This window comes from Oppia nitens, unplaced genomic scaffold, assembly GCF_028296485.1.
Source record: "Oppia nitens isolate AA-2021 unplaced genomic scaffold, nextdenovo-longstitch-racon4-pilon3 scaffold40_pilon_pilon_pilon, whole genome shotgun sequence".
NCBI lineage: Eukaryota > Metazoa > Arthropoda > Arachnida > Sarcoptiformes > Oppiidae > Oppia > Oppia nitens.
In genome coordinates, this window is record NW_026533222.1 from 568659 (window position 1) to 596292 (window position 27634).

At 33.8% G+C, this 27634-nt stretch overlaps 3 protein-coding genes and 1 pseudogene across 3 annotated transcripts; 3 read left to right on the forward strand and 1 right to left on the reverse strand.

Annotated features, from left to right (window-relative positions):
* Positions 1–356: 356 nt before the first annotated feature.
* Positions 357–1772, forward strand: LOC128959064 (WD repeat-containing protein 36-like; annotated as a pseudogene).
* A 4481-nt stretch (positions 1773–6253) lies between these two features.
* Positions 6254–6879, reverse strand: LOC128959065 (uncharacterized). The gene is made up of 2 exons (XM_054305007.1): positions 6813–6879; positions 6254–6691 (listed from the first exon to the last, which is right to left on the reverse strand). The coding sequence occupies exons 1-2, from the start codon at positions 6877–6879 to the stop codon at positions 6300–6302; spliced, it is 459 nt and encodes a 152-aa protein (XP_054160982.1). The 3' UTR covers positions 6254–6299.
* Positions 6880–14471: 7592 nt separating this feature from the next.
* Positions 14472–14879, forward strand: LOC128959066 (small proline-rich protein 2H-like). Its single transcript, XM_054305009.1, has one exon. The coding sequence runs from the start codon at positions 14472–14474 to the stop codon at positions 14877–14879; it is 408 nt and encodes a 135-aa protein (XP_054160984.1).
* Positions 14880–15939: 1060 nt separating this feature from the next.
* On the forward strand, positions 15940–16665 carry LOC128959067 (keratin-associated protein 4-3-like). The gene has a single exon (XM_054305010.1). It carries the CDS (start codon positions 15940–15942, stop codon positions 16663–16665), a length of 726 nt encoding a protein of 241 aa, XP_054160985.1.
* Positions 16666–27634: the final 10969 nt, after the last annotated feature.

Below are 27634 nucleotides of genomic sequence, written 5' to 3' on the forward strand. Positions count from 1 at the left end.
AATGTTAATTTAAATACCAGTTAATCTACAATACATTATAAAACTGTAAGTAATTTTGATATATAATCTACAGTATTGATACAATTAAAGATTATTTTTACTAAAAAAAATTGTTTTTAACAAAATTTTTAGTCAATTTAGATATATATATGTAAACTAATGTGTAAATTGTTTTTCGTTTTTATTATTATTTGTTTTTTATTTATAAAAGATGCGATTAATTAATCTATTGATGAGCGCTTAGAAAACAATTGATGTGATAGTGTTGGCCGCTATTAGGATTTACTGGTAAATTTGTGGTCAACAAATTGGCCGAAACTTTAATCAACGACACAAAGTCTAATCATAAAGCCCTAATGGTTACCAATTCAGCGGATAATTCGCGTAAAAAGTTTGGTGTTTCGATCAGTCGGACAGTACGGGACGTGTTCTCTATCAGCGCGCCGAAGAAGTCACCGAAGAAAAGTCAGACAAAAATCAGGTTTCACGGCTATATAATAGGACAGTATGTTTTGAGCGCTGGTCTCGACTTTGACTTTACGGACATATTTTCCGAATATTTTCGCCGAACGACTCAATCGTAGTCTAGGAGTTGCCTCACATAACCGGATAGTTGTCCGATAAAGTGGAGACAATCGCTATCAGATGTCTATCGCAATGAAACCGATTTACGGACTTTACGGCCGGTTATTATTATTATTATTTGTGATTAGATTTTTAAATCATATTTTAAACCGATAATTGATTTTCTTATACATTATATACATATATACAGAAACCACCCGCGAAAAGGAATGGGATGTCAATGCAGCTGTTCATCGGCGACAAAACATAGCCACCATCTGGTCATTCAACGAGTCCAAAATGGGTAGACATAAACTAATGCACAATCGTTTTGTTAACAAACATAATGTTGTGGCACTGGTATGTGATATTTTTTATTAAATGTTGGTTAATATATATATATATATATATATATCAATAATTAATGATAATTTTTTAAATCAATAGTGTGTATGTCTGAGTTGTTGCGGTAATTTTGTGATAATCGGCTACAATACGGGACATATCGACCGATATAATATCCAATCGGGTATTCATAGGGCCGCGTATGGAAATAAAGGTATATTATTACTTATTTGTTATATTTTTTTGTTTAATTAAAACTTATATTTATATTTAGCGCATAACGCGGCTGTTAGAGGTATAGCCAGCGATGGACTGAATCAATTGGTCATAAGTGGTGGCAACGATTCGTTGCTCAAGTTTTGGCGATTTAACGGTAAAGAGTTATTAGCAAACTTGACATTAGATGCACCCGTAAATCAACTGGTGTTTCATAAGGAAAGGTAGAAAAATTTATTGCTAAATATTTATTGATTGACAATTAATTAATCGTATATTTCAGTTCATTATTAGCGGTTTCTTTGGACAACTTTTATGTCAATGTAGTTGATTGCGAAACACGACGAATAATACGTATATTAGGTCCGCATGGGAATCGCATTACGGACATGACTTTCAATCGGGAAAGCCGTTGGCTAATAACGTCCAGTGTATGGACTCAATAGTACGTGTTTGGGATCTACCGTCCGGTCTGTTAGTGGACGCATTTCGGGTGTCAACTCCGTGTATATCGCTATCGCTATCACCGACTGGCGAGTTCTTAGCCACTGCTCATACGTTATGATTTGGGTATCTATTTGTGGTCTAATATATCGCTGTACGCACCGGTATCTCTGCGTCCAATCAGTCAATCAAGAAGACTGTGAACAACCAGTTTTGCTTGAAATACCGTTTATTCGTAGCGATGATGAAGAAGACAACGAGGAAGAAGAAGAAGAAGAATGTCAGCGCATTGTGAAGATAGCGAACAACAATTAGATGAACTCAATGGACAATCAATCAGAGTCTCAATCAAAATCTGCCGAACAGTTAGCCGAGAATTTGATTAACATTGTCATCACTTCCCGACGAATCCAAAAAAAAGGAAAAATCTGCCAAAATTTGGATTTAATTAATTGAAAAAAATTTGATTTGTTTCGTATATAAGATACTAAAAAAACAATACAATGTTTATCCCAATGTTTTTTTCCTCCAGAGAAACCAAATAAACCTAAAGTACCGGTCCGTAAGCCCTAAAAAGCGCGCCATTTTTTTTTGGCGACAATGGCCGGCATTGAACCGAAGTTTCTGGTTACCCAATAATCCCGAAACAAACGATTCAACCGGTATCGACACGAAGATTCGCGACTATTTTAGCGCCGTTGTCATCGTTTGGCGAACTAATCATTTCTTAATCATAACCACTAATCAGCATTTAGTTATGCCATTCCCTTTTACCTATTGTTGACCATTAATATTGTGATTTTACTTAGTATTACTTGATTATTAGGTGAACAGGTAGTCACAGCTTGTATTACTGCTGGTAACTGTCATCACATCGATGTTAGCGGTGAACCGCAATTTTTGGAAACAATTCAACTGAATTACGACAAACCGGCCAAACTGGCCAACTGTTTCGTATAATTGGTTCGTGCGGTTTTGATTCGGTACCGTCGGATATTGGGGTACAGTATATCAAATCGGTATTCAATGGTACAGTTAACTCGATTGAAACATATTTACGGGTAACCAATAATATTAATACCCGGGTAACATACAATATGGCCACTTGGCATTCACTTGTTTATGGTTACGCCTATAGACATGAATTGAAACAATTGAAGACAACAGTTATACAATAGATTTTGAAAAATGTCCTTAAATTTAGATTTAATTAAAGTAGACGAAAGTTTTTTTTTATCAAACTGTTTATTATTTTAGATAATTTATTTCTTTTAAAAAAAATTATTTATTTATTTTTTATGTATTTATTTTTTATTTATAAGAGATTTATAAATAAGATATGCGATTAACTAATCTATTGATGAGCGAAAAACAAAATTATATAATTATATTAATTATAGTGATGTTGAAGTGTTGCCATCCATGCAAACCAAACTTGATGACGCTTTTTAAAAAATTAATAAATTTAAAAATTAGTTATTAATATTGTGTAAATTTTTTTGTTTTTTATCTTGGTCAGTAATTATGTTCCTTTTGGTGAAGACTCGCGCCGTTTTGATGGTGACCTTGACCTTGACCTTTGAGGTGGCATTGGGTGGGAGACTGGTCGCTCTCTCTCCACAAATTGTATTGTTTGCGATCGATCGCCCAAAGACACCACTACAACACATTATCATATATATATAGTATTTGGTTTCGCTTACGGTAATGTGACCGACAACACCATTGATAGCAACATTACTACAACTACTAACACCACTATCACTGAGGAGGGATCACCAGCATTTAATTATGCAATTCCATTTTATGTGTCTTTAACAATAAATATTTTGATTTTACTATTAGGTAATATAAGCTATTTAAAACATGTTATGATCAGGGCTACTAAAGTTTTTCGATTTAAAGGGGAGGGGGCGGGATATATGATATAGGGGTACCATTTTTATTGCATTTTTAAACGACAATTTTTTCCAAATTTTAGTTAAATCCCAATAAATTCTCTAATAAATTAATTAATAAAAATATTCCCAACTTAATTTCTCAATATTTTAAAAAATAAAAATTAAAGTATTGCATAAATATATATCTCTTAATTATAATAATGTCTATTATATAATAAGTCTAGTCAAAATTTTTATTAATATATTTTATTTATTTATTTATTAATTTTTTATTTATAAATTTTTTTTATTTATTTATGTTTTATTTGTTTTATTTATTTATTTTTTATTTATGTTTTATTTATTTATTTTTTATTTATTTATTTATTTTTTAATTATTTTTTATTTATAAGAGATTTATAAATAAGATATGCGATTAACTAATCTATTGATGAGCGAAAAACAAAATTATATAATTATAATAATTATAGTGATGTTGAAGTGTTGCCATCCATACGAACCAAACTTGATGACGCTTTTTTTTAAAAAAATAATAAATTAAAAAATTTGTTAATTATAATTATATCTTGATGAGTAATTATGTATTAAAAATAAGGGACAGTATAATCATCTGAAAACGCCTGATATATATATATTGTATATCCCTTTTAGTGAACACTGACTGGTCGATTCGAGCCGATTTGATGGCGACGGTGACCTTGACGGTGATTTTTGTGGTGACCTTGGACGGGACACGATCCGCGCCCGTCTCCAGAAATTGTATTGTTTGGTATCGATCACCTAAAGACACCTCAACCATAAACAATGACACACAAATTGTTTGTTATTTAAGATAATTTATTTCTTAAAAGACATGTCAAAAATATTGTTGTCAATGAAAAATAAAATTATATAATTATAATATTTATAGTGATGTCTTGCCATCCATGCTCACCAAACTTGATGACGCTTTTTTTAAAAAATAATAAATTAAAAAATTAGTTATTAAATTTGTTTATTATAATTTTTTTTAGTTTATAGTTTTTTATCTTGGTCAGTAATTGTTTTTAAAATAAGGGACCGTATAATCACCTTTTGGTGAAGTCTCGCGCCGATTTGATGGAGACGGTGATCTTGACCTTTGAGGTGACCTTGGGCGGGACACTAGGGCGCTCCCTCTCCACAAATTGTATTGTCTGCAATCGATCACCCAAAGACACCATTACAACACACTGTCGATCATACAGAACATCACGTTTCTGGGGTAGGATTTTGTCGGTATAACCATCGACAACGATGGATCTACCTTAAAATTATGTTTTATTTCCCATATGGAATTCAAAAAAAAAATGAAAAATAACATTTTCATACGGCAAAAAATTCGCATTTTTTACCACTTTTGGTTTGTTTGCTTTCGAAATCATCATTATCATCAAGGAGTTAGTTATTTTAATTTTAATATTTATTTATTATTTATTTATTTTTTAATTATTTATTATTTATTTATTTTTTATTTATTTATTAATTATTTTTAATTATTACCAGGCTCAGCAAGTTCGACATCAAGCAAAAAATGTCAATTAATTAATAATAATAATTAATGTTATTTTATTTTTAAATATTATTAACAAACCAATATATATATATATAATCAATAATTTTATATAATTTTTTTTTAATTATACCGTCTAATTTTTGCTAATTATTATTAATCATTTTTTTATAACATCTTTTATGAAATTAATCGCTGAAAGACTCCTACTATGACCTGTCGTTGCGCGATATCTACTGTCCAAATGAACCCGAGTTCAGGTGCTATGAAATACTTTTGCATTTAAACGATACGGCAATACTGAGAGACATACAGAACTATCGGCAATCGATTCGCGAGTCAAATGAAATATAATATATAATTTTTTAATTAATTATTTTATATATAATTGTATATATATTAATATATACTGTATATTATTTTTCATTTATTTTTTATTTATTTATTTTTTATGTATTTTATGGGACACCAGATTTGGCCAAAATATCGGATTTTACCGATGAAGTTGAGGCCAAATAAGGGCCATTCGTAGCCGTAGTCGACGTGGAAATAGTTTTTTGAACAATTGGTTTAAATTTATGAATACAATTAATACAATTTTTTTTTAAATATTTAATACTTTTGGTTTTTTTTTTGTATTAAATAATTGCCATAAAAAATATCAAATATTATAAAATAATTGTCACTAAAAAATCAACAATTAATATATTATAATTATAAAAATTAATAGATTTATTTATATTTTTAAGGCATATTTTTTAACCTCAGATTTGGCCAAAATATCCGAAGATTTTACCGATGAAGTTGATGCCAAAAAATGAGGCATATTTTTTGGCCAAATTTCGCGGCAATATTTGTAAAATTATAATAATGAAATCATATGATAATAATACTAAAATTTAATTTTTTTTTTTGATGACTTGCGGTTATTTTTAAAACTATCTAAACAAATTTTTATTATGTTATTAATGTTATCAATATTTTTTTAATTAATTTTTTTTTGTATCCAAAATATTTTACATTAAATAATTTTTGTTTAGTTTTTATTTTTGTTGGTAATTATTCTTAATACTAAAATAACTTAATAATAATAATAATCAAAAAAACAATGGTTTAATAAATTTACAATAAAAAAAAAGTTTATTTAAAAGTTTTTTTTATAAAGTATTTTTATTTAAATCAATTTTTAAAAAATAAATATATGTTTTAAAAATTGACAAAAAAAATATTCTAAATTAAATAATTTGTAGTTTTTATTATTATTATTATTATTATTATTAAAAAATAAATTTAAATGATTATCCAATTGTACGGTTGTTGTTGTTGTTGTTATTTTGTTGTTGGGCCGTAACTTTTGCCGACTGTAGTATAGTTCCCAGACAACCGGCATAACAATAATCCAGTGCCCGTTTCGCCAATTTATTATTTGTATAGCATATATGTCCACAATATGCCGATACCTTAATCTTCAGGATCTGTATCGGCGGCAACTTCTCGTCTTTATTCGGTTTTTTGGTTTTCTCCGCAAAACACTGTTGCATACAACGGACAACAACCGTATCCAATCCGGGTTCGGGTCCCGGATTGATAGTTTCGGGTGACTTATTGGTGTGCGGGTCCTGTTTCCAGCATTGGTTACCGCACGAGGCCAACAACCCGATTGCATCCATTGACTGATTTTGGACATTATCTGATCATCAATTAGGGGGGTCAAGGGTCAAAGGTTACATATAGTATTCAATTATAGAGTATATTTTAAATATAATAGTTATTATAATTAGTATTTTTTTAAAAAAATAAATTTTATTTACCTATACTAACGACTAGTATAACAATCAAAACTGTGATAAACTTTATCGATAATAATGTAGATTTCATTATTAGTATTATTATTATTATTATTATTATATGCTATTATATTGAAAATTATTGAAATTTAATTGTTATAATAAATCTATAATAATAATATATATATATACACTATGTATTAAAATGAAAGACAATTTTAAATGAAGTTTTAATTTGTTTTTTTTGTAACAGATGTTTATTAGTTATTATATTTTTTATATATATATTTTTAATAAATATGGATTGATTTTTTTTTAATTTTTATATAAAACTAATTAAATAATTAATTATATTTTTAAAATTCAAAATGGTTAGTTAACTAGATTTTAATTTAGTATTCAAATAAAATTTTTAAAATTTATTTTTTTTATTTATTAGATTATTAAATTTTAATAATAGCATTATATATACTGTATATAGTATTTTATAAATATATAAATTTACATATATCATTTATTGAATAATATAACTTTTAATTTTTAACTTTATTATTAAACATTTACAATTAAATTTAATTATAGTATTTTTAAAAACTACGATCCAGTATCTATATATATATATATATATATTTATATATTTATATAAAAATTACCAATATAAATTTATATGTTACTATACTTTATAAATAACTTTTATAAATTTAGTAAATTATTATTAATAATTTTGTTAGCTAAATAAATTAGTTATATTATTTAAAAAATATATTTAACTAATTTAAAATAATTTTATATGTATAATATGTATTAATTTTTTTTTGTAAAAATAATATAATATTTATTTTATATCTAGTAATTATATATTGTTATAATTTAATTGATTATATACTGGTATTTGTTAATGTTATAACTAAATAACATATTTTTATCATTATATTTATCATTGAGTATTACAATAGTCATGACATCAAAATCTAATCAGAGATTATTTTTTATAGTATTTATTTTTTTTAACTTATAATATATACAGTTGTTATACTCAATGATTATTATTTTAATGTAATTTATAAATAATTATTAATTATATATATAAACTGTGAAATAGATTTAATACAGTATACTGTATATGTATATATAAATTATACAATATTTTAAACACTAGTTATTATTATTAAAATATCGTAATTATTATTGTGTTATTATTATTAGTTGTTAACTTATTATAATTATTATTATCGGTTATAATAATAATAATAATAATAATAATAATTTTGTTAGTTAATCATTACAGTGCATATTTTAAACAAAACATATATAAAAAAATTACTGTATATGACAAATATTTATAATATTAATAATAGTGTTATTTTATTAATAAAATATAATAATAATAATAACAGCAAAATAGACAGTATTTAATTAATTTAAAGTTGTCATAATATTTTTAAAAATAATAATAATAATATTTTACAAGCAAAAAAAAACTATTGAATTATTATTTTAGTTAAAAAAAAATAATTGTATTTATAATACATGTGTGTGTTTAATATACACTGGTTTATACAGTAATATGATATTATGTATTATTATTATTATTACAACTATTTGTATATGCAATTTAATTATACCAATCAAATAGTAATTTAAAAATAATAATAATAATAATAATAATATAAAACAATTTTATTTTATTGTGTGTAAGCGCTCTGATTGTTATTTAAGACATTGTTTTTTGTTTGCTAAGTATAGACAAGTATTATATTTAATTTATTTTTATGTATTAATTAATTAATTTTTTTTTCAACAAACAAGTGCTATACAGTACTGTATATACGTAATCAGTTATTTAGTTTTAAAAAAATGTATTTTTTTTCATATATATATATTACTAATCAATTATAGTGTATTTTATTAAATAATAATAATAATTAATATTATTACTAATAATTTACTAGTATTACTATTAATCACTACAAAACTATTTATAATAAATTTATTATAATATGTTTTATGATATATACAGTATTATTATTATTATTATACACCTATTATTAATAATATGATTTTTTTTGGTGATATAATATCATTTTTAAAATAAATATTATATTACAATAAATTAGTGTTTTTTATATATATAAATAAATAGTTTGTGTATTTATTTTTATATTAATAATTATTAAATTCAAAATTAATTATGACATTAATAATAATTGTGATAATTATTAGTACAATATTTAGTTTAGTTATATTAATAATCAATTGTTTATCAAATAAATCTAAACGAAAGTCTATATTAGTTGATAATAAAAAATTAAATACTAATAATAATAATAATACTAATAATAAGGAAAAGTCATCACCAGATGAATCAATTGCCATCGATATTGAAGACAACAAACTAGTGAACAACAACAACAACAACAATAAAGTTAGAAAACTATTACCAGAAAGTGATATCAATAGTAATGATGAAACAACAAGTTTTGTTGAATTGATTTCTTCCTCCTCGACCTCCACAGCCAATGGTACTGTTGATCAGCCATTGAGACACTTTAATAAGTCGCGTCCTCGCAGATCAAACATTAGAAGATCTACACGATCTAAGTCTAGACTAGTATCAGACGATAATGACAACAATGATATTGTTATCAATAATGAATCCAATGATACATTGCTGGAGGAAATCAAAGAAGTAAATCCATCGAAAGCAAAAGTTTTTGATAACTATGGCGAAGATCTGTGCGAAACCTTATTGAAGGTGACATCAGAGTCGCGAAGAAGTCAACACTGGATGACGTTTAGGACACCGACGACGACCAGCGATGATATTATACAAGAAAATGATATACAAATTACTAATAGTAGTGAACAATGCATACATCAAACTAATAATAGCCGATATTTAGACGATAATCAGCTACCGGTACCACAACAGGTGAATGCATACCTGTCCCCAACAGGTACTACCGGTACTAACAATAAACTGATAGGTTTTCCTCTATTCGCTAATCAACAGCAGATTATGAGCGAACTGAAGAAAAAACAGTCCGACAAACAACTAATTTAAACAAACAATTCAATTATTATTATTATTATTTAATATTTTCATTATATAATTTCTGTAAGTTATGTACAATGTTTGTTATAAATAACTTTTACAACATTAACAAAATTTTTAATTATTTATAATTATTGATTTAATTACTATATTATAAAAGTATGTGACAAAAGGGTGTGTACTGTTTTTTTTGCTTAATAACTAAATTGAACTAGATCAATACAAAAAATTTGAAATGAGAAACATGGAAATCCTGGAACATAGTATAACAATAGTATAATTAATTTTTTTTATATAGATTTAAGCTTATGTAGCTAGCTAACCACCATGTGCCATATATCTAAAAACTATATAATAAATATCTAGATAAATTCTGATTTGATATCTATTGTACAAAAAAAAATGTTTCACCAAGGTAAACTCAATTCATAATATATGTAGTTTTATTTTCATGTAACGATTGGTTGGCCATAAACAACGGTAAAAACATGATATGACATTCAGTGTTTAAAAACTTATTATTTTTGATTGGCATCAGTATATCGGGTGATTGAAAAACAATTTGTATTTAAATACCTGTTCGGAAATAATTTCCAGTTCGCCTGTATTTACTGGCCGGGACGGTATCGAGTGCGGAACAAGTGGCTGGTGCGCCAACACTTGGTACGGCAGGTGCGGCCGTGTCAATAAAGCCAGTACGTGTTGTGCCGATACGACTGCTGGCCGCCACACCCGACGGCACTACGGAGCTCCCGGCGCCCGAGATGGAGCTGGAGTTGACCAGTAGGTTTGACGCGGACGTATTGATCGGGCCGGCCGTCGAAAGCTTAGCCGTCTCAACACCACTGGAAAGGGTGTTTCCCGAGGAACTCCATCGATTCCTAATGTAGTTTCCCCCCACATAATATAGGACACCTATATTATATATATATATATTTAAAAAATTTAAAAAAAACAATATATTTTTAAATTTAATATTAAATTTAAAAAAAAATTATTATAACCAGGGTTGCTTATAAGCGGGTAAGTTAGATTTTTTTTAAATTTATGTAAAATTTTATATTAAACAAAAAAAATATTAAATTAGTTTTAAATATAAATTAATAGCTTATGTATAGAAAATAAATAGATAAAAATACTTAATTACATCAATTTAACATTATTTACACTAAATAATATTTTAATAATTTTATTTTTAATTAATTATTATAATTAAGTTATATACGGTATATATTTATGCAATTCTTTAATTTTTATTTTTTTAAATAAATATTGATTTTAGAAAACATTTTGACTATTGAGAAATTAAGTTGGGAATATTTTTATTAATTAATTTATTGAGAATTTATTGGGATTTAACTCAAATCTGGAAAAAATTGTCGTTTAAAAATGCAATAAAAATGGTACCCCTATATCATATACCCCGCCCACCTCCCCTTTAAATCGAAAAACTTTAGCAACCCTGATCATAACATGTTTTAAATAGCTTATATTACCTGATAGTAAAATCAAAATATTTATTGTTAAAGACACATAAAATGGAATTGCATAATTAAATGTTGGTGACCCCTCCTCAGTGATAGTGGTGTTAGTAGTTGTAGTAATGTTGCTATCAATGGTGTTGTCGGTCACATTACTGTAAGCGAAACCAAATACTATATATATATACAGTAAATATATATATAAAAATTTAGTGTTAATTAAATAATAATAATAATAATAATATGACATATACATGAAATGACGATTAAAAAATAGAGCATCAGATTCAGTGAACCTATCGACTGTGTGGACAGTGACCGTAATTTTGCATCAATGGCCGACTGAGACATTGATTTCAGACAATCCATTTGTGGATTACAATCTCTTTCGTTATGACACGTAATCATCAGTTCACCAAATGAACGCTATCTATGCCAATTGATAAAAATAAATAAATAAAAATAAATGAATAAATAAACTATCGTTAAAAAATCTGAACGGCCAGTTCGTACAGTGCCGACACGTCTGCTGGCCACAGCCGAGGGAAGTGTGGAGCTCACGGCGCCCGAGAAGGAGCTGGAGTTGGCCAGTAGGTTTGACGCCGATGTGTTTATCGGGCCGGCCGCAGATCTCTTTCCCAGCTCACCACCGCTGGAAATGGTAGTTTCCGAGGAACTCCATCTACTCCTAATATAATTGACAACATAATATACGATTTAACTCTAATTTGGAAAAAAATGTTGTTTAAAAATGCAATAAAAATGTTATTCCTATACCATATACCCCCCGCCCATCCCCTTGAAATCGAAAAACTTTAGCAACCCTGAGTATAGAAAAAATCTTAACAAATAGTAAAATCACAATATTAATTGTCAACAATAGTTAAAAGGGAATGGCATAACTAAATGCTGATGACCCCTCAGTGATGGTAGTAGCGGTGGTATTGGTAGTGGTATTAGTAGTAGTAGTAGTAGTAGTTCCAAGAAATAGAGCATCAGATTCAGTGAACCTATCGACTGTGTGGACAGTGACCGTAATTTTGCATCAATGGCCGACTGAGACATTGATTTCAGACAATCCATTTGTGGATTACAATCGCTTTTGTTATGACACGTAATCATCAGTTCACCAAACGATGATAACGGTGTCAGATAGGCATTAGTATCGGGTGATTGAAAACAATTAGCATTTAATTTAAATACCTCTACGGAAATAATATCCAGTTTGCCTGTATTACTGGCCCGGTCGGTATCGAGTGCGGAACAAGTGGCTGGTGCGCCAATACTTGGTCCGGCTCATATGGAGATCCGATGTGTCCGATCCGATGTGTCCGAACCGATGTGTCCGAACCGATGTGTCCGATCCGATGTGTCCGATCCGATGTGTCCAACCGAACCGATGTACCCGAACCGATCTAACCGAACCGATGTGCCTAATCCGATGTGTCCGAACCGATGTGTCCGATCCGATGTGTCCGATCCGATGTGTCCGATCCGAAGTGTCCGAACCGATGTGTCCGAACCGATGTGTCCGATCCGATGTGTCCGAACCGATGTGTCCGAACCGATGTGTCCGATCCGATGTGTCCGATCCGATGTGTCCGATCCGATGTGTCCGAACCGATGTGTCCGAACCGATGTGTCCGATCCGATGTGTCCAACCGAACCGATGTACCCGAACCGATCTAACCGAACCGATGTGCCTAATCCGATATGTCCGATCCGATGTGTCCGAACCGATGTGTCCGAACCGATGTGTCCGATCCGATGTGTCCGAACCGATGTGTCCTAACCGATGTGTCCGAACCGATGTGTCCGATCCGATGTGTCCGAACCGATGTGTCCGAACCTATGTGTCCGATCCGATGTGTCCAACCGAACCGATGTAACCGAACCGATCTAACCGAGCTGATGTGCCTAATCCGATGAGTCCGAACCGATGTGTCCGATCCGATGTGTCCAACCGAACCGATGTACCCGAACCGATCTAACCGAACCGATGTGCCTAATCCGATGAGTCCGAACCGATGTGTCCGATCCTGTGTACCCGAAATGATGTGTCCGATCCGATGTGTCCGATCCGATGTGTCCGATCCGATGTGTCCGATCCGATGTGTCCGAACCGATGTGTCCGATCCGATGTGTCCAACCGAACCGATCTAACCGAACCGATGTGCCTAATCCGATGTGTCCAAACCGATGTGTCCGAACCGATGTGTCCGAACCGATGTGTACGAACCGATGTGTCCTAACCGATGTGTCCGAACCGATGTGTCCGATCCGATGTGTCCAACCGAACCGATCTAACCGAACCGATGTGCCTAATCCGATGTGTCCAAACCGATGTGTCCGAACCGATGTGTCCGAACCGATGTGTCCGATCCGATGTGTCCGAACCGATGTGTCCGAACCGATGTGTCCGATCCGATGTGTCCGAACCGATGTGTCCTAACCGATGTGTCCGAACCGATGTGTCCGATCCGATGTGTCCGAACCGATGTGTCCGAACCTATGTGTCCGATCCGATGTGTCCAACCGAACCGATGTAACCGAACCGATCTAACCGAGCTGATGTGCCTAATCCGATGAGTCCGAACCGATGTGTCCGATCCGATGTGTCCAACCGAACCGATGTACCCGAACCGATCTAACCGAACCGATGTGCCTAATCCGATATGTCCGATCCGATGTGTCCGAACCGATGTGTCCGAACCGATGTGTCCGATCCGATGTGTCCGAACCGATGTGTCCTAACCGATGTGTCCGAACCGATGTGTCCGATCCGATGTGTCCGAACCGATGTGTCCGAACCTATGTGTCCGATCCGATGTGTCCAACCGAACCGATGTAACCGAACCGATCTAACCGAGCTGATGTGCCTAATCCGATGAGTCCGAACCGATGTGTCCGATCCGATGTGTCCAACCGAACCGATGTACCCGAACCGATCTAACCGAACCGATGTGCCTAATCCGATGAGTCCGAACCGATGAGTCCGAACCGATGTGTCCGATCCGATGTGTCCAACCGAACCGATGTACCCGAACCGATCTAACCGAACCGATGTGCCTAATCCGATGAGTCCGAACCGATGTGTCCGATCCTGTGTACCCGAAATGATGTGTCCGATCCGATGTGTCCGATCCGATGTGTCCGATCCGATGTGTCCGATCCGATGTGTCCGAACCGATGTGTCCGATCCGATGTGTCCAACCGAACCGATCTAACCGAACCGATGTGCCTAATCCGATGTGTCCAAACCGATGTGTCCGAACCGATGTGTCCGAACCGATGTGTACGAACCGATGTGTCCTAACCGATGTGTCCGAACCGATGTGTCCGATCCGATGTGTCCAACCGAACCGATCTAACCGAACCGATGTGCCTAATCCGATGTGTCCAAACCGATGTGTCCTAACCGATGTGTCCGAACCGATGTGTCCGATCCGATGTGTCCGAACCGATGTGTCCGAACCTATGTGTCCGATCCGATGTGTCCAACCGAACCGATGTAACCGAACCGATCTAACCGAGCTGATGTGCCTAATCCGATGAGTCCGAACCGATGTGTCCGATCCGATGTGTCCAACCGAACCGATGTACCCGAACCGATCTAACCGAACCGATGTGCCTAATCCGATATGTCCGATCCGATGTGTCCGAACCGATGTGTCCGAACCGATGTGTCCGATCCGATGTGTCCGAACCGATGTGTCCTAACCGATGTGTCCGAACCGATGTGTCCGATCCGATGTGTCCGAACCGATGTGTCCGAACCTATGTGTCCGATCCGATGTGTCCAACCGAACCGATGTAACCGAACCGATCTAACCGAGCTGATGTGCCTAATCCGATGAGTCCGAACCGATGTGTCCGATCCGATGTGTCCAACCGAACCGATGTACCCGAACCGATCTAACCGAACCGATGTGCCTAATCCGATGAGTCCGAACCGATGTGTCCGATCCTGTGTACCCGAAATGATGTGTCCAATCCGATGTGTCCGATCCGATGTGTCCGATCCGATGTGTCCGATCCGATGTGTCCGAACCGATGTGTCCGATCCGATGTGTCCAACCGAACCGATCTAACCGAACCGATGTGCCTAATCCGATGTGTCCAAACCGATGTGTCCGAACCGATGTGTCCGAACCGATGTGTACGAACCGATGTGTCCTAACCGATGTGTCCGAACCGATGTGTCCGATCCGATGTGTCCAACCGAACCGATCTAACCGAACCGATGTGCCTAATCCGATGTGTCCAAACCGATGTGTCCGAACCGATGTGTCCGAACCGATGTGTCCGATCCGATGTGTCCGAACCGATGTGTCCGAACCGATGTGTCCGATCCGATGTGTCCGAACCGATGTGTCCTAACCGATGTGTCCGAACCGATGTGTCCGATCCGATGTGTCCGAACCGATGTGTCCGAACCTATGTGTCCGATCCGATGTGTCCAACCGAACCGATGTAACCGAACCGATCTAACCGAGCTGATGTGCCTAATCCGATGAGTCCGAACCGATGTGTCCGATCCGATGTGTCCAACCGAACCGATGTACCCGAACCGATCTAACCGAACCGATGTGCCTAATCCGATGAGTCCGAACCGATGTGTCCGATCCTGTGTACCCGAAATGATGTGTCCGATCCGATGTGTCCGATCCGATGTGTCCGATCCGATGTGTCCGATCCGATGTGTCCGAACCGATGTGTCCGATCCGATGTGTCCAACCTAACCGATCTAACCGAACCGATGTGCCTAATCCGATGTGTCCAAACCGATGTGTCCGAACCGATGTGTCCGAACCGATGTGTCCGATCCTGTGTACCCGAAATGATGTGTCCGATCCGATGTGTCCGATCCGATGTGTCCGATCCGATGTGTCCGATCCGATGTGTCCGATCCGATGTGTCCGATCCGATGTGTCCGAACCGATGTGTCCGATCCGATGTGTCCGATCCGATGTGTCCGATCCGATGTGTCCGATCCGATGTGACCGAACCGATGTGTCCGAACCGATGTGTCCGATCCGATGTGTCCGAACCGATGTGTCCGAACCGATGTGTCCAACCGAACCGATCTAACCGAACCGATGTGCCTAATCCGATGTGTCCGAACCGATGTGTCCGATCCGATGTGTCCAACCGAACCGATGTACCGAACCGATCTAACCGAACCGATGTGCCTAATCCGATGAGTCCGAACCGATGTGTCCGATCCTGTGTACCCGAAATGATGTGTCCGATCCGATGTGTCCGATCCGATGTGTCCGATCCGATGTGTCCGATCCGATGTGTCCGAACCGATGTGTCCGATCCGATGTGTCCAACCTAACCGATCTAACCGAACCGATGTGCCTAATCCGATGTGTCCAAACCGATGTGTCCGAACCGATGTGTCCGAACCGATGTGTCCGATCCGATGTGTCCGATCCGATGTGTCCGATCCGATGTGTCCGATCCGATGTGTCCGATCCGATGTGTCCGAACCGATGTGTCCGATCCGATGTGTCCGATCCGATGTGTCCGATCCGATGTGTCCGATCCGATGTGACCGAACCGATGTGTCCGAACCGATGTGTCCGATCCGATGTGTCCGAACCGATGTGTCCGAACCGATGTGTCCAACCGAACCGATCTAACCGAACCGATGTGCCTAATCCGATGTGTCCGAACCGATGTGTCCGATCCGATGTGTCCAACCGAACCGATGTACCGAACCGATCTAACCTAACCGATGTGCAACATGTAAATGTTACAGTCAATTTTACAAAGATAAACAGAATTTCCGATATCCCAATACAAACAGACAAACTTATTCAAAATATCTCATCAACTTTCAAAATGAATTTAGACTCAACGGGTCTTTCCCGAATGACAAAATTTAACATGGAAGCACAGACATTATTAGCCCAAGCTATGAATGATTTGGATAAAGATTTTACAACTTATAAATATAGAGGAACCTTTTGGGGTTACTTTAGTTTAATTAGCGACTCAATTCAAATGATTACTACACTAACAGTAATATTTGGATTACTTTCGTTTACTAAAATATTTGGCATCTTTGCAGCAACAACAGTAATCATTGAACCGACATATGCCATTCAGCCAATTCCTGATATAAAACTATTACCCGATATAACTGTAGATGTTATGAATGACACCATTGCAATCTCATTTATTATAAACGTTGTGTTTTGCATTGTATTCGTACTAATGTTGGCGCTGTTTATAACTTACGGTACCTTCAGACACAAGAGACAGAGTGTTCATAATGGTAGAGGACTACCATTGTTTGGTGTATGGGAAGGTCAGACAATCCAGAACATCAATAGAAACATTGACAGGAGTTTAATACTTGAACTTTTTTACAAAACACATCTCTTCCGATACACTAAGCGAGAAATAGTACGTCTAAGAATACCATTGGTCAAATTCTCTTCCCGATCAATTCATTATATTACAGTCAAATACCAAATAAATATGTGGAGTATTACCAAAGCAGACGACGGTCTAAGTGTAAAGTTGGCGGATAAGATCTATTTAATGGGAATTGATTACGCCGGAAATAGAATAGAAGACAGAGAAATGGCAATTGAAATCTCAACTAAAGACATCAATTGGACCACAAACAACGCTCACAAACCCGAGGCTTTCAAAACAATTGGAAACGATGGCTTCGTAATAGCGAATGTCATTGAACGGTATCGTGGAACACCAATTACACTACCTTTACCCCCAATAGTTAGCCAGCCTACACGTGACAGAATTAATTTCAGACCTTTTAAAAGAAACCGAAGAACAAACGAAACTATACAAACCTCACCCACTTGTCCTGATATTGAAGAAGTCGACGAAACTAATTTTTAATTTTACTAATTATATAATTATGAGAGATTTTGTTAACAAATTATTATTAAAATAAAAGAGCATTCCAAAAATCAATTTAATTTGTTGTTGTATTTAAATAAAATAGACAATATGGAAGAGTTTTTACATAGATCTGATGAACCGAATGTTTACATAAATCCACAAGTAGATCATGGAAATAAAATTCCCCGAACTAATAGTGACCCAAATTTGTTTGGGAGGCGAATAGACGATACCAATATTCATACACCTAGTTATGTTGAACTAGTCAAAAATACCAAGAATCAATGTTTGACAAATTAACTAAAAGTCATGAAAAACTACAGGCACAAATGAATAAACAACTTCAACAACAACAACAATTAATTCAAAGAATGCAAAATAACGGACCAAATAGAAACAGGAATCAATGGAATAACAACAATAACAGAGCAAATGGAAACAGCAATCTAAACTACAGACAACCAAATAATTTTGACAGAAGGAAAAACATCACCTGTTGGAATTGTAATCAAAAAGGACATTATTCTAACGAATGCACTAAACCAAAGACCACTGATTCAAAAAACGAGGATTACACCAATTGAGTCACGAGTTAAATTTGGTGTATAGTTTTAATAACTCGTATAACTTAATTCAGGCCCCAATTATAATTAATCAAAATTATTTTAAAGCAATAGTCGATACCGGAGCAACAATCTCTTTAATTAATAAAAATGTTTTTACTACTTTAAACATACCGTTCATTAAAACAGACAATTTAAATGTGAAATTATTAACGACAACTGTAACACTTATAAAACAAACCCCTAAATTAACTACTATTTTTGAAGACAATAAAATCGAACACAATTTTTACATTTGCAATGAAATGATACACCAAGTCATTTTAGGTCTTGATTATTTTACAAAAACAAATATTATAATTGAATTCAAAAATACTGAAATTCCTCCAAAAACAAATCCAATTAACTTGTTTATAACAAACACTGAAACATGTGATCCCAATTCAATTACTTATATGCTGTTATACCCTGATTATTTAGACTATTTCGAATATATTTTCACACCTAATAATGATGTCATATTAAAACATAATGTCGAAATCGATGAGTGTATTATAACAAGAGAATGGCCCATAATAATTCCAGTTCTCAACAAAAACAATTTCGTTATAACTCTTAAAAATGGTCTCAATTTAGATTACTCGAGCCAACTCGAAAGCAACAATTATTACTAATGAAAACAGAAAATATATTCATTGAAGAATTAATTATCGAAATTAAACATCCAAAACTTATAAATTTATTAGAAAGCTATAAACATTTATTTGCAACAGACATTAATCAAATAAAAAGGGCCAAAAATATAAAACATCATATTGAAACCGGAGACAACAAACCATTAAGGAAAGCACCGTATGCTACACCACCTGAAGAAAAGAAAATAATTGAAGACGAAATAAATAAAATGTTGGAAGCGGGAATTATAAGACCATCAAATTCTCCATGGGCTTCTCCGGTCGTAATAATCACAAAAAAGGACGGATCAATAAGATTTTGTGTCGATTACAGAGAGTTAAATAAAATAACCAAAAGAGACAGCGGTCCGTTACCTTTGATATCCGAAACTATAGATGCATTATACTCGAGTAATATTTTCACAAAATTAGACTTAAAATCTGGCTATTGGGCCGTCGGTATGCATGAAGACAGTATAGAAAAAACAGCATTTTGCTGTTATTTAGGTCTATATGAGTTCTTAGTTTTACCATTCGGCATAACCAACGCACCTGCTAGTTTTCAAAGATATTTACAACAGATTCTCTCTGGAATTCTATATAAATTTGCTGTAGTATACATTGACGATATCATCTGTTTCTCAAAGACAATAGAAGAACATATTGACCATTTATCAGAAATTTTTAAAAGAATTGAACAACACAACCTTAGATTGAATCTAAAGAAAGATGAAATAGCCAAAACAGATGTCGAATATTTAGGACATATCGTTGGAAGAGACGGTGTTAAACCAAACCCAGACAAGATTGAAGCGATTAAACAATTCAAACGTCCCAATACAGTCAAAAACGTTAGGGAATTTCTAGGACTTTGTAATTATTATCGAAAATTTGTCTTAGGTTTTGCAAAAATAGCCCGACCAATGAATCAACTGCTAAGGAAATCTAACAGAATTGTATGGACCAACGAGTGTGAAGACGCGTTTTTAACACTTAAAGAAAAATTAACAACACCCCCAATATTGAGTCATTTTCAACCTGATTGTTATAATGTTTTATATACCGATGCTTCAAACTATGCTTTGGGTGCAATTTTATCTCAAATTCAAAACAATAAAGAGACTTTCCACTTTTTAGTGGACCATGGAAAATAACACGAAAATATAGTCCAATGTTGTTCGAGATTCAAAGCGTGGAACACCCACGTAAAAGAAAACGCAAAGCGAATATAAGGAATCTAAAGGTCTGGCATATGGAGGACTCCATTGTCCCTGTCCAATCATCCGATTCCGAAACAGAGATAAAAGATGTCTGTGATGAGACTGAGATCCCAAATCCACATGACTACACCCGAGAACACGAAACACCGGATAAAGATTCAGCTGAATCTAAGGATGACGAAATTAAAGCGCTTATTTGAAATATATTACTCAATTGTCATTTCTATAATTACTCAATTGTTATTACTATAATTACTCGATATGTTATTTGAAATATATTACTCAATTGTTATTTCTATAATTACTCAATTGTTATTACTATAATTACTCGATATGTTATTTGAAATATATTACTTTTGTTTTTACTATAATTACTTAATTGTTATAACTATAATTACTCAATTGTCATTACTATAATTACTCAAATATTAATAATACATTATTGATATTGTATGTAATTTCCGGGACTGAAATTTTAGTGACCAGGGGTATATGTAGAATAGTTATTAAATGCTGAATAATAACAGCGATAGTGAGTTATTATTCAGCGTTTAGTTATCAGATTAAGCACTTATTGGCGTCAATAAGTCGCCAATAAGTGCTGAAACTAAAAATCAAACTAAAAATCACCGGAAATCAAAAAACTATATATAGCGAGTGAAATTAATCACTCGCTCTCTTGACTTTTTGGGGACAAAACATTATTGACTGACAATAAATACTATTACCATTAAAAGTAAGTCCTATATCATATTTGCTTATACCCGCCGGAAGTCCGGCGCGGTGGCCGAAAGGCTGCCGCACGGCACCGGCGGGCTTCGTCGTTACGCCCGCCACCGACACTAACCCCCGGCCACCGCTTTATTGAAATTTGACTGGAATATTGACAATTTAAATTATCTTTATCTATTTCTAAAGATATCTTATTAGTCTCTAAATGTATCAAATAATTGTTGCTTTCGAGTTGGCTCGAGTAATCCTAAATTGAGACCATTTTTAAGAGTTATAACGAAATTGTTTTTGTTCAGAACTGGAATTATTATTGGCCATTCTCTTGTTATAATACACTCATCGATTTCGACATTATGTTTTAATATGACATCATTATTAGGTGTGAAAATATATTCGAAATAGTCTAAATAATCAGGGTATAACAGCATATAAGTAATTGAATTGGGATCACATGTTTCAGTGTTTGTTATAAACAAGTTAATTGGATTTGTTTTTGGAGGAATTTCAGTATTTTTGAATTCAATTATAATATTTGTTTTTGTAAAATAATCAAGACCTAAAATGACTTGGTGTATCATTTCATTGCAAATGTAAAAATTGTGTTCGATTTTATTGTCTTCAAAAATAGTAGTTAATTTAGGGGTTTGTTTTATAAGTGTTACAGTTGTCGTTAATAATTTCACATTTAAATTGTCTGTTTTAAAGAACGGTATGTTTAAAGTAGTAAAAACATTTTTATTAATTAAAGAGATTGTTGCTCCGGTATCGACTATTGCTTTAAAATAATTTTGATTAATTGGGGCCTGAATTTTGAATCAGTGGTCTTTGGTTTAGTGCATTCGTTAGAATAATGTCCTTTTTGATTACAATTCCAACAGTTCCATCAATTTATACGATTATTTCAATCAAAAGAAACAATAAAATGATCTCATTTGACCACTCTATTGGTGCTCTTGTTCACCTCTTGTTCAGGACATATGGGACATCAATTTATACGATTATTTCAATCAAACGAAGCAATAAAAGAAAGCTAATTGACCACTATATTGGAGGTCTTGTTCACCTCTTGTTCAGGACATATGGGACATCAATTTATACGATTATTTCAATCAAAAGAATCAATAAAATGATCTCATTTAACAACTCTATTGGTGCTCTTGTTCACCTCTTGTTCAGGACATATGGGACATCAATTTATACGATTATTTCAATCAAACGAACAAATAAAATGATCTCATTTGACCACTCTATTGGTGCTCTTGTTCACCTCTTGTTCAGGACATATGGGACATCAATTTATACGATTATTTCAATCAAAAGAAACAATAAAATGATCTCATTTGACCACTCTATTGGTGTTCTTGTTCACCTCTTGTTCAAGACATATGGGACATCAATTTATACGATTATTTCAATCAAAAGAATCAATAAAATGATCTCATTTAACAACTCTATTGGTGCTTGTTCATATGGGACATCAATTTATACGATTATTTCAATCAAAAGAATCAATAAAATGATCTCATTTAACAACTCTATCTCATTTGACATATGGGACACTACGATTATTGGATCTCATTTGCTCTTTTTCACCTCTTGTTCAGGTAATATGGGACATCAATTTATACGATTATTCCAATCAAACGAAGCAATAAAATGATCTCATTTGACCACTCTATTGGTGCTCTCGTTCACCTCTTGTTCAGGACATATGGGACATCAATTTATACGATTATTTCAATCAAAAGAATCAATAAAATTATCTCATTTGACAACTCTATTGGTGCTCTTGTTCACCTCTTGTTCAAGACATATGGGACATCAATTTATACGATTATTTCAATCAAACAAAGCAATAAAATGATCTCATTTGTCCACTCTATTGGTGCTCTTGTTCACCTCTTGTTCAGGACATATGGGACATCAATTTATACGATTATTTCAATCAAAAGAAACAATAAAATGATCTCATTTGACCACTCTATTGGAGCTCTTGTTCAACTCTTGTTCAAGACATATGGGACATCAATTTATACGATTCAATCAAAAGAATCAATAAAATGATCTCATTTAACAACTCTATTGGYGCTCTTTTTCACCTCTTGTTCAGGTCATATGGGACATCAATTTATACGATTATTCCAATCAAACGAAGCAATAAAATGATCTCATTTGACCACTCTATTGGTGCTCTTGTTCACCTCTTGTTCAGGTCATATGGGACATCAATTTATACGATTATTTCAATCAAACGAAGCAATAAAATGATCTCATTTAACAACTCTATTGGTGCTCTCGTTCACCTCTTGTTCAGGACATATGGGACATCAATTTATACGATTATTTCAATCAAACGAAGCAATAAAATGATCTCATTTGACCACTCTATTGGTGCTCTYGTTCACCTCTTGTTCAGGACATATGGGACATCAATTTATACGATTATTTCAATCAAAAGAATCAATAAAATGATCTCATTTAGCAACTCTATTGGTGCTCTCGTTCACCTCTTGTTCAGGACATATGGGACATCAATTTATACGATTATTTCAATCAAACGAAGCAATAAAAGAAAGCTAATTGACCACTATATTGGAGGTCTTGTTCACCTCTTGTTCAGGACATATGGGACATCAATTTATACGATTATTTCAATCAAAAGAATCAATAAAATGATCTCATTTAACAACTCTATTGGTGCTCTCGTTCACCTCTTGTTCAGGACATATGGGACATCAATTTATACGATTATTTCAATCAAACGAAGCAATAAAATGATCTCATTTAACAACTCTATTGGTGTTCTTGTTCACCTCTTGTTCAAGACATATGGGACATCAATTTATACGATTATTTCAATCAAACAAAGCAATAAAATGATCTCATTTGTCCACTCTATTGGTGCTCTTGTTCACCTCTTGTTCAGGACATATGGGACATCAATTTATACGATTATTTCAATCAAACGAAGCAATAAAAGAAAGCTAATTGACCACTATATTGGAGGTCTTGTTCACCTCTTGTTCAGGACATATGGGACATCAATTTATACGATTATTTCAATCAAAAGAATCAATAAAATGATCTCATTTAGCAACTCTATTGGTGCTCTCGTTCACCTCTTGTTCAGGACATATGGGACATCAATTTATACGATTATTTCAATCAAACGAAGCAATAAAATGAGCACTCATTTGATTGATCTCATTTGACCACTCTATTGGTGCTCTTGTTCACCTCTTGTTCACCTCTTGTTCAGGACATATGGGACATCAATTTATACGATTATTTCAATCAAAAGAATCAATAAAATGATCTCATTTAACAACTCTATTGGTGCTCTCGTTCACCTCTTGTTCAGGACATATGGGACATCAATTTATACGATTATTTCAATCAAAAGAAACAATAAAATGATCTCATTTGACCACTCTATTGGTGCTCTTGTTCACCTCTTGTTCAGGACATATGGGACATCAATTTATACGATTATTTCAATCAAACGAAGCAATAAAATGATCTCATTTGACCACTCTATTGGTGCTCTTGTTCACCTCTTGTTCAGGACATATGGGACATCAATTTATACGATTATTTCAATCAAACGAAGCAATAAAATGATCTCATTTGACCACTCTATTGGTGCTCTTGTTCACCTCTTGTTCAGGACATATGGGACATCAATTTATACGATTATTTCAATCAAACGAAGCAATAAAATGATCTCATCAATTTTGACCGAACTCTATTGACAACTCTATTGGTGCTCTTGTTCACCTCTTGTTCAGGACATATGGGACATCAATTTATACGATTATTTCAATCAAACGAAGCAATAAAATGATCTCATTTGACAACTCTATTGGTGCTCTTGTTCACCTCTTGTTCAGGACATATGGGACATCAATTTATACGATTATTTCATACGATTATCAAACGAAGCAATAAAATGATCTCATTTGACCACTCTATTGGGACATCAATTTATACGATTATTTCAATCAAACGAAGCTTGTTCACCTCTTGTTCAGGACATATGGGACATCAATTTATACGATTATTTCAATCAAACGAAGCAATAAAATGATCTCATTTGACCACTCTATTGGTGCTCTTGTTCACCTCTTGTTCAGGACATATGGGACATCAATTTATACGATTATTTCAATCAAACGAAGCAATAAAAAAATGATCTCATTTGACCAAACGAACTCTATTGGAGGTCTTGTTCACCTCTTGTTCAGGACATATGGGACATCAATTTATACGATTATTTCAATCAAAACGAAGCAATAAAATGATCTCATTTGACCACTCTATTGGTGCTCTTGTTCACCTCTTGTTCAGGACATATGGGACATCAATTTATACGATTATTTCAATCAAACGAAGCAATAAAATGATCTCATTTGACCACTCTATTGGTGCTCTTGTTCACCTCTTGTTCAGGACATATGGGACATCAATTTATACGATTATTTCAATCAAACGAAGCAATAAAATGATCTCATTTGACCACTCTATTGGTGCTCTTGTTCACCTCTTGTTCAAGACATTGGGACATCAATTTATACGATTATTTCTATTGCAATAAAATGATCTCATTTGACCACTCTATTGGTGCTCTTGTTCACCTCTTGTTCAAGACATATGGGACATCAATTTATACGATTATTCCAATCAAACGAAGCAATAAAATGATCTCATTTGACCACTCTATTGGTGCTCTTGTTCACCTCTTGTTCAGGACATATGGGACATCAATTTTTATACGATTATTTCAATCAAACATATGGGAACGATTATTTCAATAATAAAATGATCTCATTTGACCACTCTATTGGTGCTCTTGTTCACCTCTTGTTCAGGACATATGGGACATCAATTTATACGATTATTTCAATCAAATCAATAAAATGATCTCATTTGACCACTCTATTGGTGCTCTTGTTCACCTCTTGTTCAGGACATATGGGACATCAATTTATACGATTATTTCAATCAAACGAAGCAATAAAATGATCTCATTTGACCACTCTATTGGTGCTCTTGTTCACCTCTTGTTCAGGACATATGGGACATCAATTTATACGATTATTTCAATCAAACGACATCAAAGCAATAAATAATAATGATCTCATTTGACCACTCTATTGGTGCTCTTGTTCACCTCTTGTTCAGGACATATGGGACATCAATTTATACGATTATTTCAATCAAACGAACAATAAAATGATCTCATTTGACCACTCTATTGGTGCTCTTGTTCACCTCTTGTTCAGGACATATGGGACATCAATTTATACGATTATTTCAATCAAAAGAAGCAATAAAATGATCTCATTTGACCACTCTATTGGTGCTCTTGTTCACCTCTTGTTCAGGACATATGGGACATCAATTTATACGATTATTTCAATCAAAAGATCTCATTTAAAATGATCTCATTTGACCACTCTATTGGTGCTCTTGTTCACCTCTTGTTCAGGACATATGGGACATCAATTTATACGATTATTTCAATCAAACGAAGCAATAAAATGATCTCATTTGACCACTCTATTGGGACATCAATTTATACGATTATTTCAATCTTGTTCACCTCTTGTTCACCTCTTGGACATATGGGACATCAATTTATACGATTATTTCAATCAAACGAAGCAATAAAATGATCTCATTTGACCACTCTATTGGTGCTCTTGTTCACCTCTTGTTCAGGACATATGGGACATCAATTTATACGATTATTTCAATCAAACGAAGCAATAAAATGATCTCATTTGACCACTCTATTGGTGCTCTTGTTCACCTCTTGTTCAGGACATATGGGACATCAATTTATACGATTATTTCAATCAAACGAAGCAATAAAATGATCTCATTTGACCACTCTATTGGTGCTCTTGTTCACCTCTTGTTCAGGACATATGGGACATCAATTTATACGATTATTTCAATCAAAAGAATCAATAAAATGATCTCATTTGACCTCTCTATTGGTGCTTTTGTTCACCTCTTGTTCAGGACATATGGGACATCAATTTATACGATTATTTCAATCAAACGAAGCAATAAAATGATCTCATTTGACMACTCTATTGGTGCTCTTGTTCACCTCTTGTTCAGGACATATGGGACATCAATTTATACGATTATTTCAATCAAACGAAGCAATAAAATGATCTCATTTGACCACTCTATTGGTGCTCTTGTTCACCTCTTGTTCAGGACATATG